Raw genomic sequence first — 18,613 nt, 5'->3', positions numbered from 1 at the left:
TAAAAGAATGTTAAAAAGAACATTACACGTACAGAACTAATTAAGGATGATTTAAAAAAAAATAGATATACCTATAGCAATTTTTAGCATGAAAATTGCATTTATACTTACGATCCAAAGCTTTCAGCTTCTTCAATGCTTTCAGGTAGCTGTCTGTTGTGTGTTTCTGGCAGTGCTAATGCGAGAAGACCAGAAGAAATAGATGCAATTGCAAATATAATCATAGGTAATGGCCTGTAGACTTTCCTCTGAAAAGTGTTTTAAAAACTTTCATGTATTTTATATAAATACATTCTTTTCTAACATCTTTATTAAAGATTTGCATAACTGAGAAATGAATTCAATTATTAAAACTTTTATTACATTAAGGCATAAGCAGTAGAAATCAAATCATGTCAACTAAAACTGTTGGAAGACATAGTATTCATTTTTAAATAATGATAGAACACAGACTCCAAATTTAACCTTCTTTTAAATTGTAAGAACTTAAATAACTGTTTTATAAATAGGAATAAAGGACTGAATTGTTTAAAATATCATTGCATCAGCAATTTAAATACTAAAAGAAATTTATTATTGAATAAATTACTCCCACCCCTCATGAGTTGCAAGTTTCTGCATTTGACATAATAATGAGGAATGCAATATTTATAAATATATAGCTTTAAAAATCTTGCAATGTACAATGCTAATTAAAAAGGATTTATGTACCTTTAAATAAATATAGTACTGAAAAGATAAAACATACTAGCTCATTGATAATAGGTGCTATCATTCCACCTAAACGAGCAAACATGCTGCTAAAACCAATACCAGTGCTTCGCAGAACTGTAGGATAGATCTCTGCTGAGTATATGTAGATTATGGCAAAGGATGCTGCAATTGCACTTTTACCCAGAACAGCAAGAAGAGTCGACACCCAAGCAAGATCTGGAACAATAATATAAATATATATTTTAAAAAAATGAAGCTGACAATACAAAAACATTAAAACACAAAACAGCATTATTTATATGTAAAAATAATGAACTCATAGTATTCTGCAAATTAACTGAAACAATTCACTTTACATAAACTTTTGCTTTCATAGGGCTTTTCTGACTAAAATCAGTTTCAACTGCATTTTGTATAAAGAGAGGTTAGCCTTGAGTATTTTAAACAAGTGTCCTATGTAATCATCACAACAAACCAATAATTTCTGTGTCAGTTGCACTTCAGCTCCTTTTAGAAGGCACTTATGGTGCAAGTTGTTTAATTCTCATTTATATGAGGAAATAAAATATTATATACTTGAAAAAGTTATTATTTTACTCTTCGAAAAAGATTAGAATTTTTACCTTAAGTTAGCATACCACTATGACTGAGGGATATTGCTGTTGCAACAAGAGCTGAAAAATATAATGTTTCCAGAATAACTTATCAGCAAAATTAGTCGGGGAAATTTTTTCAAAATAAAATAAATGTGTATACAATTGTAAAACAACATCTCCAACAGACAAAGTTCTTGCATAAAATAATAAAATGCATCCTCATAAGACAAGTATAAATCTTCACAGAGAATTATTGTCTAATGGTATGAGCACTGATTCATTGACAGTACAACAAAGGCTTGTTGAAACAAGAAGATGGGAAGAATACCAATCTAAAACAGTTATAAGTAACTGAAATAATAAAAAAAATGTTTATATTGGGCCAAGAAAGATAAATTCTGGACTAAAGCAAGACTGGCATGAAATATGTTTGTGCAAGGTTTTCTGTCATTGTTTATCACACTTTTTCACAAAGCACAGAAAAGCCATCAGGGAGCAACATCAAATTGTTAAAAGGAGATATTTTGACCTTATTTTACATTTGGAGGACCTGAAAGCTTAGCAGCAGCTGATGGAAAGATGAACTTTGAAAAAAACATTTCTATGCTATGAGAAAAAATTGTACCATTTATTCAAACTTCCACATAAGATTTTGCACCATGCGATAATTCTAAACTAGTAATAAAAAGAAATTAACAGCTTTGAATTGTGCTGGTTGTTCTTCATATCAAAACGCTAATCAGAAATTTGAGCAGCATGAATGCAAGAACTATACAACAAAGAGAAAAAAGTTGGAAATGCCATAAAATATTTTCATGGTATCAAAATTTTTTGATATTTTCTTCTAAATTACTGAAATCAAATCTCAAATGTGAACAGAATATAATTAAAGTTGAAAGCAGACATATTTTTAACTAAATTGCCATGCCATGCATGCAAGAAATTTATATTAATTAAACTACATATGTAAAAATGTCTGCATTTGTCCCAATTAATTTGCACAATAAAACTAAATTTTTATCTCAATGATTAATGTAAAATAATGAAACAATCTTTTTTTGAAAATGAAATGAAATTATTAGAATAACACTTGGTACAAGAAATAGTAAAGCAAATAATTTGAACTAATATTATGAAATATCATTAATGATAAATCTATACATCAATTTAAAATATTCTTTCCCTGATCAAGTTCTTACGATTTTGTGAAGTATTTTAGAAATGCATCTATTTTTTTAAGTTTAGTCCCACTCCCCACTTCTTTCTAGACAAAAAGATCCAAACAAAGTTCACAAAAATGATCAATTCTAAAAATGATTTTTGACTTTAGAAAATGAAGACAAGAAAAATAACTAATAAATTTTAATTAATACTCAATGTATTTCTGAAATAATGATTTAGATCCATGATAGTTACTTTAACATTTTTCAGATGCAATTTCAATAATTTATATAAATTAACTTTATCAGTATTTTCCCTCTAACTAGGCATAAGGTATGCTTTAAATGTGTTGAATTTTTATTAACAAGACAGATAAGAAAATGCTTGACAAATTCACCAAGTATAGCAAATTTACCCTACATAACCAGTATTTGGCAATGCAAAATTGATACAATTATGATTTTGTACATATTTTGGAGGAATTAGTTTACATTAGTTGCCCTTTGTGATCTATTGGAGGCATTTGTTATATTTAATTTCAGTTAAATTGTTTAAATAAAACATCATGTTGATGAATTTATCATATTGCCAAATATATATTATGCATATGATAAAAAAGAATTCTTTTTAAAAAGTAGCTATTATCATTCAACTTGCTGGATATATGATTATTATACATATTAGTTGCCATTAGCATCCAATTAAATCAATGGAGATATTGATTATATTTTTTCAACTTAAATTGTTTAAATGCCCATGATTCTGCCAAATTATAAGGCAATAGCCAAGCTACTTTAACTGCCTTATATATGATATTTGCATTGTGTACATGAATGTTTGGTTCATCTCCAAATTCAGTAGTATTATAAACTTCATTTTTTTCATCCTATAAATTATACAGAGATATTAAACAGGATCCCTTCTTTAGTTTTTAACAATGGAAGAAAATCCCATGATCAAATATTTGATAGAATAACGAAAACGATTTTGATTTCATACCTTAATTTAAATATAAAGTATAACTTCCTTAAAGTATACTTAAATATACATTTAAAATGAATTAAATCTAGACTAAAGAATTTCACAGCAACTAAATTGCATCATTGTAAAGATAATTTTTTTGGTCTTTAAAACAGTGCAAAAACTATTTTTGTGGGAATATTTTCAAAAATTGTGAGAAAGCATCAACATCTAACTTATTTTTAAAAATTATGGTCTGGTTTGAAGAGTGCCAACATACACACCATAGTAGAAGTAATGATAACTACATATCCTGATGTAATTATTCACATAATCTTACATTGAGGAACAAAAACAGTTGCTCCACATGAAAGGCCCCCAAAAACCATTACTGCACATAATACATATCTTCTTCCACAATAATATAAGGCCCAAGTTGCTAGTAGAACAGCTGGTATTTCAACAGCAGCTAATATGGCAAAATTTCCATAAACATTTCCACTCAAGTGTCCAGTACTCAAAGACAGACCATAGTAAACCATGGCATTGACAATCCTAAAAGAAAAATAAATGAAATTTTCTATAAAAACTTATTTTTTTTAAGATTAATGACAGTTTTAAAACAAGTATAAATTAAATAATTCAGTACTACCTAAATACAAAATAAATGAATAAAATTACCAATTAAAAAATATATTTAAGCTCCATTTTCGTATTTGAGGTGTTCTGACTAAACTTAAAGGACCTGCAGATTGCTGACGTTGATCCATTTCTGGATCTATATTTGTCTAGAAAAAATAGTAAGAAATAAAGCAATGAAATATATATAGATGCATAATGCAATAAACTTTAATAATAATAATTAAAAAAAAATACTGAATTTTTGTTCACGATTTAAAAAACAGAATAATAGTTACGCAAAACTATAGTGAATATGATTATTCAACACATTTCATAAATTTTTTTATTTGTTTAACATGTAAAAACCGCATTGAAAAAGAACTAAAGACATTATAAAGTCAATAAAACTAGCAATTAATAACCATGTAAATGTATAAAATTATAAAAAAAGTTATTTTTCATTACTTCCACAATAATATTCAATTCTACTATTAAAAATCAGTGCAATGTTTTTTAATATTTTGTGTCATGGTAAGTATAGAATGAGCACAGATGTATTTTATTTTTAACATCCTTTATATAAATAACTGCATTGTCTTTCATATTCTTCTTCAATATTTTTAAGTCAAATTATTTCAAACAACTGTTTTAACTTGAAAAATTTCATTACTATTTTCCCCATAAATAAATTGGATTCTTTTTGTTCATAGATACTTAATTTTAATTTTCCTAATAATAATTTGTGTACATAAAAGAATTTTTTAATCACAGATGCTATCATGAAATATTTTTGCAATTAAAATGAATTCATAAATCAAAAAGTTGATAGAAGTTTTGTCTAATATGTTTAACATTTTCAACAGTTCAAATAATAAAATGAAATAAAGAAATTGATATAGAGTTTGTTTTTATTTATTAAAATTCAATTCATAAGAAAGAGAAGTTCTGAATAATGGAGGTTACCTATCTTGAGCTAAAAATTGTGTAGAATTTACAGAGACATTTTTAAAAAAAATTGGATGGAGATAAGTGCATGAAAAAAAGAGTATAGATCACAATCATTATTTTTTAAGACAAAATTAATAAAAAGAACACTATTTTTTTCTTTTACAAAAATATAGTGTACGTGAAGGGAGTAGGCAACACACAATCACAAATAAATTTACTCACTGTCTTACAAAATAAATCATGATAAGCCGAAGTTATTACTGCAATAATTAAAATGTATTATTATTTAATACTTTAATATTATTTCAGTTTTTCTGATTGTAGATACAAATTTTTAAATGGTGAAAAAATTAAAAATTATTAACAAAAGTTTATTGAATAATTAACCATTAAAATGTGTACATTTTATTTGAAATATACCAAAAAAGTTATGCTTTTAAAACTAAGTGATAATACAAAACCCTTTCTTAATATATGAGTTCAATACAGATTTCTAGCCTTAAAATAATATCAGAGGAAACAGAAAAACTTACATATTCAGCCGCTCTCAATAAATGTTCAGGAATGGTAGCATTGTTCCATTTTGCAGCTTTTAATACAGTCTTTTTAGCCTTACTGTGTTTACCTTTTGAAATCAGCCATCTTACAGACTCGGGTAACAACCTATTAATATTAATTAGATCAAGAATGAATAAACAATATCGCATATAGAGTATGCTAAAGGGGTCAAATTCAAATTTATGTAAATTGGAAAAATATTTGAATGTCAGTAATACTGGATATACAAGGAGACATTTTTTTTTATAGGTGAAGAAAATCAACTGATAATTTTGATAAATATTTCCAAATATGCAATAGCATCAATAACCTAAGAGATAATACCACAAATAAGTGCTGCCAAATATATTATATATGATTTCATACTTAAATCTTTGAGTGTTTTCAAACCTGGATGGTATACATTTGTAATATTTGTAAAATTGCAAAATTCAAATATTTACTGAATTTTGTCTTCCGATCTGAATAGCTAAGCTCTTAGCTATTTAGATAATTTCAATTAGCTTTAATTTGCACATGGTTAGATAATACTTTGATATTTATGGAGTAATAATAAATAATAACAAAAAAACGTTTCTTCCCAGGATTTAAAACCTTTAAGCCTTATTTATATTCAGTTCCAAAATTTAAAAATGTTCCGTATATCTTTAATACAATGCAATTTTTATTAGATTTGTTTGTGTTGCATGTCAGAAATTGTATGTTAACCTTCATTTTTCAAAAGAAACCTACAGGTCTTCCCAAAGCACTAGCCAACATTTCAATGATTTAACTTAATCATGCACTTTTGTAATGTCTTAATCTTTTTCGTAAAGAATAAAAGTTAAATACATGTTAAGTTTTTACTATACAAACTAGGAAGATTAAATCGTACAACAATACTGGATTGAAAACAAAAGAAGGGGGAGGGAGACCTAATTATTCATCTGATTATTAAAACCTGATTCATTTCTTCATTTTATGTCCAGAATAGACTAATTAGGGTTATTCCATTCGCATTTCAGAAAAGCCATGACATCATTTTTCAAACATTTTTTCCAAAGATTTTACATTTGAATGCTTTAACTTATATTGATGTGAAATGGCCAGTAATGAGTGGTGGTGTATTGCTAATAATTATGTATAATTAAAAATCTCAAAAATGAAATTGGAATATTTCCTGGGTCATAAATACAATTATTGTGAATTGCATGTGCTTATTAGTTTAACAGCCTCAATTTAGATATATTTAAAAAAAAAAAAGTAGGATATGAAGGAGTTTTTTTTGATTTGCTTCTAAATTTTGGTATGATGTGTTATTAGAGAATATCCACAAATTTTCAACATTCAATTTGGAAACATAAATGAGCAAGTTTTCCTTTTAATGTCATGGTTTAAAAAAATTACATTTAAAGATTTCTGCATCTCTGGATGTATATTACTTAAGTAAGCAAATGAATTTGATAGCTTTTTAACTGGAATATTATAGAAATATGTTGGCTGGTATTTAGTATTCATTCATAGATCAAAATTTGAAAATAAAAACAAAAATAAATTATAATATAAAAATGAGAAAAATCTTACCAATAATAAACAAGCAAAATCGCAGCTGGAATTGAAATTGCTAGCTCTAAATATCTCCATTTTCTTACAAAATAAGCAACAAGACTTAAAATTAGTTCACCTATTGCAAATACAATTTGCATGATATTTGCACAGATAAGACGTTTTGATGTACCTATGTATTCAACAGCTAAAATAATAATAATAAAAAAAACTATCAGTATTTTAATTTTAAATTACACTAATATATTTACAGTTCAATAAAACATTATTACTTTTAAGTCACAACTGTAGGGGAACAAACTTTGATTAAATAAAAAAATAAGGTGGAACAAAAAGGCCCCTTTCCAAAATTGTCAAAAATAAATGGCAACAATTTTTAAAAACACCAAAATTTTGGATTAGAATTAAGATAGCACTGTCACTAATTACATTGACAAAGAATTTTAGCAGCAATTTTAATAATTACACACATCCACTTCATATTCAATGAGAATAAAGTTTGATTAATATTTGATACAAATATTTTGAAATTTTATTAAAAGTAATTTAATCAAGCACTTAATGAAATTGCATGCTTAAATCAGTTTTAAAAAGGAAGGAAACAAGTAAAATAATTTAATTATATTAATAAATTTCTAAGGAAACTAAGTTATAATCAGTAACAGTTCAGAAATTAGAAATTAATTTTTTCATAACATGATAACAAAAAAAAAAAAAAAAAAATGCAGATAAAATCGTTAAGTGTATCAGCCTTTCACAAAAAAGTCGGCAAAAGTTGTTACACAAGAAAATGTTTTCATACCTATTATATCAGAAAGTAAATGACATTCTACATTTGTATTTATATTTGAGTAAAATATGCAAACAGTAAAGTAATTAAACAGGAAATATTTTAAAACTGTGAATATTTAAAAATAATAAGATAACTGCTCTTTAAATTATTACCAACCTAATATGTATCCAGTTTGAAAAAGACCACTAACAGCAGCAGCAGTTATGAAACGAAGAAAAGAAAAGATTCCAAAACTTGGTGCAAAGGCTGTTCCAATGGATGAAATCAGCATTACTAAAGAAGCTGACATCATAACATTTTTTCGTCCAAATCTGAAACAAGGAAGAAATGTTTAATATTTTCAAATTGAAATACTTTTGATAATATTTTTAATTAAATTACTCACATTTAGACCCCCCCCCCATACACAAAGACATGCCAACTCCACTTTTAGAACAGATTTATTTTAATACTTTGAATCAAGAGAAGACCAACATATTAACAGAAATCTGATGATCTGAGCAGTTGATGTTAGATGGGTGTACAGATCTCTATGCTTTTGATAAAAGTTTTTAACACCTGTAAAGCAGGAAATTTTGAAACTTTTTTTACCCCTTAATGTGCAATTGGTACTCATTTTACTTTAATGGCCAACAATGTTTGTTCAAGTAGAATTCCTCTGACTAATGAATTATTGGAAGATGAGGCTACTCATCAGATGAACTGCCTAACAAGATTTCTGGTTAAAACCCCTAAAGATCTTCTTGTAATGTCGAATCTCAGATATGAACATTAGATAACAAATATATATATCATAACTTTTATACAATTATTTTTGTATTATATAAATCTGTGATTATACCATATTTCAACTTCATTCATCATAATTTATGTCTAGTAATTCAGGAGATAGTTTAGCAAGACTGAAATTTCACTTAATTTTAATCACTGGTGTATAATAAATTCACTTTTGGAAATGTTTCATTATTAATCAAAAATTGAAAATTCGTATTTTTCTTGGATAAAACTCAAATATCTGTTTTTAAAAATCAGAAAATGTATGAATGAGTCACAATTGTGATTTCAATCATATTTGAAGATATTTTATGATAAATTTCATTTATGCTCTTAAAATAAGTTGAAATCAAGTTGCCTACTTCTTTTCTAGAGGAAAACACTGATCTTCAAAAATTATATAGCAAGATTTATCACAAAATAAAATTTAGAGTCTGCTTTATTATTTTTCATAGCCAACTGATTAAATTAAGATCTAGTACAAAAATTCGTTCGATTAATAAAAGAATAAGTTAATTCTTTTTTTTCAAAAAGATAACACTCATTTAAAGTGTTTTAGGCCTTTAATTAGTGAATAAACTATCAAATTCAACTGGAAGTGCAAAATCTGGAAAATAAAACATTGTACTTCTTAAGATTCACATACAGCTCAGATTCTATAAGAAATTATTTTTGAAATTTTATTATTTATAAGCTACCAATTATGTTATATAATAAATGTACTTTTATTTCAATTAGTCTTGTTCAAATTATGAGAAAAAAATTCTCCCTACAATTTATGATTATAATTTGTGATGGTTTTTTTCTCAAAACAATTTAACACATAAAATAAAATGCCTTTTATTGTATCTGGACAGTTACAGTGGTCTCGAAATAATTTTCATGAAAGCCTGCATATTCACTTAAAAGATATTTCAGTCTAAGTAATGAATGATAAAATTACCTCAATTACTAATGAAATTTGACATTTATATTTCACAAAATAATTCTATGAGCAGCGTGGGATTGAAAATCAGATATAATTCCAAGCAAATATTATATTTAAAAAGTCATTTTTAACTGAAATTGAGCTTTAATTACAAATAAAATCGTACATCATATAGACACATAATACAAAATCACGAAAAAAATAATAATAATGATATTAACTTACTTATCTGCAAATGTTCCAAAACTTGCAGATCCAAAGAGAACACCAAACATAAAAACTGAGCTTGAAGCAGCTCCATTCCAACTTTTCTTACAAACTATATTAAACTAAAATAATATATTATATATAGAGAGAATAAAAATAAAAAGTAAAAATATGAAAGAATACATTTAAAAAATTCTTTCTTCAAAAAAATTGAGGGGAAAAAAAAGTTTTAATAGCATCACAAAAAGAACCTTTCATTACAAATATTTATCACAAAACTGATTTAAACTTCTGATTTCAGAAAATAGTAAAAACTTAAAATTACAAGAGGGTTTAAAAGTGAAATATTTAAATTACAATATAATTTGTCGTTTTCTTCTTTATCTATTTTCAATCAATTTTAAATTTTAGCTGAAATCTATGGGAAATGCACAATAAAAAAAATATGACTGAATATCTAGCCAGCTGATGAAGCATTTATAATTTTTAACCTATCTTTAGTTATTTACTCATTTTTATTATTTTATTTTCAACTATGTGAGTGTGATTGTGTGTGTGGGGGGGAGGGGGAGTAATAGTTATTGTAATTTATCAGCTATTGTTAATAATAATAAATATAAACCAATTTTTCTTATTTACTGGTTATTAATAATAAATGGTGCTTTTCTATAATGGCTATTTATCACAGAAGTTGCAATAGAAAATATCATGCACATTAGCAGAGCACTTAAGAAAAATAAAAATATAGATATATTAATGTTACCTTATAATGGGATCTATTCTATCAGTAATGTTTACGTGAACTCAAATCAAAACCAATCATAAATATCAGATTGAAATATGTAATGACCCACTAACAAAAAGTAATGCTGAATACAAAGTAAAAAAAAAAAAAAAAAAAAGAAGAAAATTTTAACAACAGCATTTAAATTTGAATCATTAAATTTACTTAATGAAATTTGAGGGTGGCACTAAAATCTTCATTAATGTGTGCTATCTTTTAAAGGAGAATATAATGACTCAAAATAAATATGAAGTAATAAAAACTGCAGAAACTCAACTCATTGACTTTAGCTATTTTTTATGATTATTGGGCTCGTTTTATTTGCACATCAAATCCTCCAATTTAAACATTAAAACAATTAAACCCTATCTTGGAAGTTAGATGCCAAAACAGAAGTAGAAATTTCACATCTGATAATGAGGCAGACTAAAAGAGTGGGGATGTTTTTAACTCTGTACAGTACTACAAATAGCAGTGGATGATTATATATTAGAATAACTGACTATACTATACATATATTTCATCATGATTTGAAATATGAAACCTTTAGATTTTATTTCATCAAAAAATATAGTGATAATTTACATTAATGTTATTTTTAATAGACATTAGCAAAACAGTACATAAAAACGAAACTTCATGATATTATCATTTAATTAGTACTTCTTATTGTTTCTGAAATTATTAAGAGTTCACAGCTCTAATTAAAACCTAAAATTGATGGATTTGATGACAAATATTCATTTCAATCTCATAGAAAAGCTTTAAAAAAAAAAGTAAAATTTTTGATAAGAAAAAGACCAAATTAAAAAGAGGGGGTGGGGATTTTCGGGAGTGAATCAGCTCAATTACGTATAAGTAATAGAAGTACAATATTCATGCAAAAAGAACTTTAGAAAAAAGGTGAAAACCGTACTTCTGACAAAGCAGTATTTTCATATTCTGAATGGTCCCAAACAAACTGATCACATGAAACAGTTTTATTAACATTGAATGCATGCGGTCCACAATAGTCCTCTCCTGTAATAATTTCATAACGCTCACAGGGATTAGGGGATGAACCCTGTTCATCTGTGATGTTAGGAATAGCAAACTGAACAAAATTTTCCAGGTATTGAGTTTGATTATTATCACAATGAGGCACATAGCACCTATAAAAATTAAATCAATCTTATTAGTACAAGATATTTCTGTTAAAATATTTTTCTTTACAATTCAAAATGCGAGTGAAAAGTTTGCAAAAAAACACCATTAATTAAAAAAATCAAAATACTTGTAATTCCAGAGAAGATTATAAATGTGAATAACTTAAATTGAATAGTACAGGAAAAAATTCATGCTGCTATCATTATATTCAATTAATTAATGTTGAATATAATCCAAGTGTAATTTATATAGTAGGAATGAATTCATTTTGAACACTAATAGTAACATCCCACAAAAAAATTTATATTTAAAACCAAAATTCTTTAATTTTATAGACATTTTTTAATTGCTCCAATTTCAAGTAGAAAAAGTGTTGCATCATTCACCATTTGCCTGTAGTTTTCTGAATTCTGCTAACTTGATTTATTACTTATCACCGAGTTTAGATATTTATGACATATAAAAAAAATTCACATCGGTAGTGGTGGTGGGGAGATCACTTGATTTGTAATAGAGAAGGAAAAAAATTTAATATGCAACATTGCAACATAACTTAAAATTAGAATTAGAAAGAAAAAAAAGAAAAAAAAAAAAAAAGAACACTGCTTTTATGCAAAGAAAATGCTTAGTATCAGTAATAATACTCTATAGTGCATTACCATGCTATAAGAAGAAATAGCTTTAAATGCTTATATAATTTGAACTCGGGATCTACGCAGCATAGATAGCTATTTTCAGAAATTGGAATGATTTGTATGTAAATTTTATGAACTCAATAATAGTTCAAAAATTGTTTGTAATAATTATAACCAGTTAAACAACACCTTACCTTTTTTGAGAAATGATATTTATATATATAAGTACTTTGCCACAGTTAAAAAAACCACTACTGTCACAACAACTCTTTATTTATATAAAAAAATAATATTTAAATCATAAATATTTTCTTAAACATATTTTTTTCTCATTAGATAAATAAGAATTTGAAATATAGAGCTTATTTCTTTATATGTGATAGCAATTAATTTGTTTCATCAAGTTACATATTTTAGTACCTTTATATATATATATATATATATATAAGATTATCTTTCAAAAAGTAATACAAGCAATTTGAACATTATGAAACAAGGAAAATTTTATAAAGAAATAGGATTAAATTAATTTTTTTATTCAACCAAACATTTAATCACCTCTGCTTTACTAAAAACGAAATATAAAAAGATATTCCATGTAACTATTCAATCCTTAAACTCATAAGATTACTATTATAATTGAATAGAATTCAAAAGACATACATAATTATATCATATCTTTAATCAATGACAATATAAAGTTAAGCCATAATAACTTGCACCCTGACCGAGTTATGCAGTACATGTTTCCATATTCCAAAATGAATATAAAGTGAAGCTTTTTTTTAATAAACAAAAAAATCAGTGAAATAAAAAGGATAAATTATACAATGTGACACAAACTCAACTATTATGATTAAAAAGTAAGTAGCACATTATTGAAACTAACCTAAAAATATGCCAGACTGGATATGAATACTGTAAACTGACTTTCAGAAGCGTGAATAATCAACAAAGATTGCTAAAACATAGCAATGAGATATAGGTGGAATCAGATTGTCCCACAGTTTAATATTGGAATCTTCTGTCACTTTCACTCTGAAACATCTTTCAACTCAAGGATTAAAAGAGACACTAATGCTTTCGCAGATGTCTTTGCAGTGCTTAACTTAAGCTTAGCAGTAAACAAATTCTGAATCTTACTTACTTCATGCAAGCCCTATTTTTTATGATAGAGGAAAGGATTAATTTAATATAAACATGTTATATACAACTTAACAGTTTTAATAATTTGATGCATAGAATTGAATAATTTTCTAAAAAGTCATCATTCAATTCATAACATATTAAAGCATCAGTATAGATTAAATAATTTATTTATTTATAATAGAGAAAGCAAACAGTTTAAAATGAGGGGGGAAAAAACCCAGCATTTGTAAGAATAAGTTTTAACTTAACAAAAAGTGAGAACCTGTGAATATTAATAATCAGAAATGATCTTTTCATAAACCAGTGCCTTTTTCATTCTATGATCTCTTAATTTATTCTGTAGAATTTGGTTAAATTTGATACAAATTATGGAAACAGCCTTTTTGCATAAAACAAGATGAATGAAAACATAATGTAACAGTTCTCTCCTTTATCACAAATGACCCAATTATGATAAAGGAGAGAATCACACGATTTCAAACATTATTTTCAAAGATAATAATTCTAACTTTAGCAAATCAGAATATTGATAAAGTTGATTACAAATGAAATATTTTTAATAAAAAATAAAAAATTTTCATACTCTAGAAAAAGTAGAAAATGTTAAAATAAGTTTAAAAAAATTTATAAATCAGAAATTTTAATCATAAGAATTTCTATTCAAATAAACATAACAAGGAAGATAATTTATTAAAAAAAAGCAAGAGATGATGGTTCAAAATATTTCATTTATATAAAAAAACCATAATAGATCCAATTTTTTAGATATAATTCATTTTGAAATATATATATAAGAAAAAAAAATTGAACAATTAGGAATTCTTTCTGACAATGTTATTTAAAAAAGTAATTTGCATTATAATTTTTACCTTATTTTGCAATAAATATTGTAACTGGAAAACATATGAGAAAATTTCAATATTCTGCATAATTTAATAATTATAATATAAAACAATATAAGTCTTTTTCTCCTTTCTTAAATGCAATAAATGATTTGAAGGTCAAATTTATATAACAACACAGGCAGGAACTTAACAGGATTTCCCTCTTAAGCCATCAAAACTACTATCCGATATGTATATAATATATAAATACTGAGAAATTAAAGATTGTTTTTGTTATTCAAGAAGGTTATATCTTTTGATCCATGAAATAAAATTATTAAGATTCAGATAACTTAAAATTTATATTACATCAAGATTAAAAATAAAAAAAATATTGAAAAATCAATCAGGGGATTTTGAAGGGTGCTTATTAGTTTTAGCCATTCACACAAATATCATCTATAAAATTACCTTATATTATGCATAAAACTGAATTGAAATATATAGTTTGAATTGACAGCAGCAAAAAGTTGGTAATTTAATAGATATTTATTATTTAACAATATTAAACTACTTTGAAAAATGGTTTATAAAGAAAGGAGAAATTTAAGAATATATTACAATAGTCTAGGGGAAAAAAAAGATTTATAAATAAATTTTCCCATTTTTTTAATAGTTTCTAGTAAATATTTAAAAAATGATAAACATTTTTTTTTATCTTTTACTTATCAAAGTGTACCAATATTAGATTTTTTTTTGTATTTAAAAAATGTATGGAAATAGATTTTTTTAATGTTTACAAAAACTTTTTTTACTCATAATCATGATATGGATTACAATTCTAATCTCAGCTGAAAATAGTAAACACAAGAAAGTAGATTTCCGTAAATACTAAAAGAAAAGCGCACGCTACAGCGATAAAAAGTTAGCGCGCGATAATAAAAATTTTGGGGCCACCCCCAAATTTCATTAAGTAAATTTTACGATTTAAAATATAATATCAATAAATACTATACTATATCAATAAATGAATATATTTATATGCACTGAAAATTAACGATTTTACTCTCAGTTTTTAACACAAAATTGAATCAAAGGAAAACGCGAGTAAGTTAAAGCATAATAATTACGATGAAAATTTACCTGTGTTTCGGTTCCCCCATGAGGAATACATTAGCCAACATATGTGAGCCAACGAAAAGCTGTACAATACATGCTAAAATATACACAAATGCTTGAAAAAATCCAAAATGTCCTAAATGTTCAAGAATTTTAGTAAAATCCATAATTTACGGATTATGTTTTGAAATTTAATTCTTTTACATAAAACTATTTTGAGTTCATCAGATAGCATTCAGAACTATATTAAACCGAACAAAAAAAAAACACAATTGAGTACTAGTAAAAAAATGAAAAATTACAAAACGTTAAATAAGATTACATCGAGATAATTGTCACGTAATCGTTGTGATTGTTAGTGACGTCCTAGATATGGACAAAAAATATCTAATGTGACAACGATTCTGTGGATTTTCCTGCATATGTAATTACGATTTTCGCACCTCTGAAAGCATTAATAATAAAAATTGAACAGCAGTTATCGATTAATTATATTAATTCAACACATATTTAATTTCAATACTGAAATAATTCATTTTCAAACTTTCTTTCTCAACTGAGCTATTTTTCTTTAAAAAGTAGTACATCAATGATGCTGCGATACAAAATTAATTTATCTCCACTAGATGGCGCCAGAGAGCAACAATTTGAACTTCCAAGAGGGAGCGTTTCACAATCGGGACTAGACAAATGATGAATGAATGCAATTTCGCACCTGTTGTTTAGTTATAAAAACAGCAATTGAGTCAAGAAAACTGAGTACATTTGTAAAATAAAATAGGTTGCGTAAAGAGAAATTGCTGCAAATATTAAGTACTTTAAAGCCTTTTTTAGACAAAAAATGAAGCAACTTCATATAGTATGTAGGCATACGTAAAGTTACGTATTTTCTAAGAATAGGATGTTCCCTGTTTTATAATAATGCATTGTTTTTATTAAAATTTTTAAATATGTATTCTTTAAATCTTAATGTCCGTATTTGCACAACGTCTTCTATTGTAAATCAAATTATGCCTTTTTGGTTTTGACAAAAAAAAAAAAAAAGGTATTAATAGTTTGATTATTAAATCAACTTTTATAAGATTAACAATAAAGATCTGGGATCTTTTTCAATATTTCTTAAAATTAAAAAGTCACCAGTTTATTCGGATAAATACATCATTTCTGAAAATGCCGATAGTGATGTAGAAGCACATCATGAACAAAAGTTTTGTATTAGATTTTTATATATGCAACAACAAATAAGATTCGATATGGCTGGAATGGAAAAGTGTAAATTTCCCCCTGCACTTACTCGCTATATTTAGTTATTTTATTCGCAGTCTTATAAAATTAAGAACTAAAGCATTCCGGAATGGCTACAATCACAAGGCTAACAAAACTCTCTGAAATTGATGATAGAACACTGCCGTGTTCTAAATGAATTTTCTAGGTTATTTTTAATAGAAAAAAATAACAACGTTCAGAAAAATGAGACTATAAAAACAAATGTCTTATCATTTCTTACTTTAGAAGTTAAATAAATGCCTTTTTTAAATGTTTAATATTCCAAAAATTTAATAAAAAGCTATTTTTTAATCAATATAAATAAACTAACTTTACAAAATTACAGAAAAGCATGATTAGATATTTTATGAAGAAATTTAAATGCTTTACTAAGGCTAAATTTTCTTAAATAACAGAAACAAATTCATAAAGTTGGAAAAAAAAAAAAAAAAGGCAGCTCCGTAGTTAGGAGCAAAATGTAAATAAATAAATAAATAAAAAATGCTAGTTAAAGCATTTCTTTCTTTCTTTTTTTTCAAAAACATTTTTTGAAACCAGTACGAGACTGTCTCACTATTTCATTATCTGTAGACTATCGCACTGTCTCAAAATTGAAAAAAATTCATCAAAAGAAAAATCTTATTCAAATAGTTGTTTTAATTTTTTTTTTTTTTTTTTTTTGCAGTTTAATTAAAGCAAAGAAAGCATTTTTTTTATCACGTTTTTAATAGCGGTAAAAAAACGTGACAATGATTTGAAGAAGCTATGATATTGTTTTGAAGCTCATTATAATAAAAATCATTGCTAAAAATTGTGTTCAAAACTGATTTTTCAAAAATTAATAAAACTAAAGGGCGAAAAAATGTTTTCGTAGAAACAAAATTGGTACCATTCAAAAGCAATTTTTTCAAATCTTAAAAACAGTGTAAAAATAATTTAATAATTATGTGTTGATGTTATGAAGAAAATACATTAAAATTCTGTTTTTATGTTTTAATTAAGCTAATTAGATTTTCAAAAGTTCGTTCTTTGTAGGTCTCTAATAATATCCGAAAAATAACATTCCGAATTTCATGCTACTCATTTCAGTGGGTTATGCTGAGCGTTGTCAATCAGGACAAACCTTTATTGTAAAGGGAGATTTTATTGGGAAAAAGAATAAATTATAAAAGAATTATAAAAGAAAAAGTAAAAATTGTAATAAAATGTTAGAATCTGAACCCTAAAAAAAAAAAAGATTTTTTTTTTTTCCCTACAAAAATTTTAAATACCAGATTCAGCAGTTTTTCTTCTCTTAGTAAAAATTAAAATGTAGCCAGATTGGACTAACAAATAATTTTTAATAGGATAGTGCCATTAAAAAAAAAACTGCGAAAGAAATTACAATCATTGAAAATTTAAGGCTTATAGTTAAAATTTCATCATACTAAACATTACGTGATCGACTAGCATAATTACATACCGCACTTAACTATAATTCAATATAGTACAGTAAAATCCCTTTAATATGTTGATTGCTTCGAAACGACATATTAACAAGAATGGCAATCGAATGTGTAATGCACTGTGGTGAAAGCTTATAAGCCACGCTACCCGAGCAATTGCTTTTGTAGTGTGGTCATGTTACTCGGCTGCGAACCATAGGGTCCCACGTTCTATCCTCGCTCATTCCAATCCGCTACAGTACTATAAAGAGTATCACTTGTAAGTGCTTTCTAGAGCAACTTCTCCCATTTTCGATGTATCTCTGGCTCATTGAATTCATTCTGCTATCTTCTTATTTTCTGTTGATCAGACCGATCTGCATATTTTACTTTCACAACATATGAAAAGTTAAAAACATATACTTACTAGACATGACTGAAATAAATTCTTCAACATCTAA

General features: G+C 26.0%; 1 protein-coding gene across 2 annotated transcripts in view; it reads right to left on the bottom strand.

Annotated features, from left to right (window-relative positions):
- The window catches only part of LOC129963733 (organic cation transporter protein-like), a 28,018-nt gene that overhangs the window by 2,354 nt on the left and 7,051 nt on the right, over positions 1 to 18,613 (bottom strand). The window contains exons 1-10 of one of the 2 annotated variants that reach the window (XM_056078261.1): positions 15,487 to 16,028; positions 11,506 to 11,740; positions 9,824 to 9,927; positions 8,053 to 8,207; positions 7,122 to 7,290; positions 5,534 to 5,663; positions 4,113 to 4,219; positions 3,772 to 3,986; positions 749 to 930; positions 112 to 248 (exon numbers count right to left, since the gene is read on the bottom strand). In XM_056078261.1, coding sequence (XP_055934236.1) covers positions 112 to 248; positions 749 to 930; positions 3,772 to 3,986; positions 4,113 to 4,219; positions 5,534 to 5,663; positions 7,122 to 7,290; positions 8,053 to 8,207; positions 9,824 to 9,927; positions 11,506 to 11,740; positions 15,487 to 15,629 — 1,577 coding nt within the window. In that variant the 5' untranslated portion in view covers positions 15,630 to 16,028. Of the gene's footprint in view, positions 1 to 111; positions 249 to 748; positions 931 to 3,771; positions 3,987 to 4,112; positions 4,220 to 5,533; positions 5,664 to 7,121; positions 7,291 to 8,052; positions 8,208 to 9,823; positions 9,928 to 11,505; positions 11,741 to 15,486; positions 16,029 to 18,613 lie in introns of those variants that run through there. The other variant, XM_056078260.1, reaches the window with a different exon arrangement.

This window comes from Argiope bruennichi, chromosome 3 (assembly GCF_947563725.1).
Source record: "Argiope bruennichi chromosome 3, qqArgBrue1.1, whole genome shotgun sequence".
In the NCBI taxonomy this organism is placed as follows: domain Eukaryota; kingdom Metazoa; phylum Arthropoda; class Arachnida; order Araneae; family Araneidae; genus Argiope; species Argiope bruennichi.
This window is presented reverse-complemented; position numbering and strand designations above follow the sequence as displayed.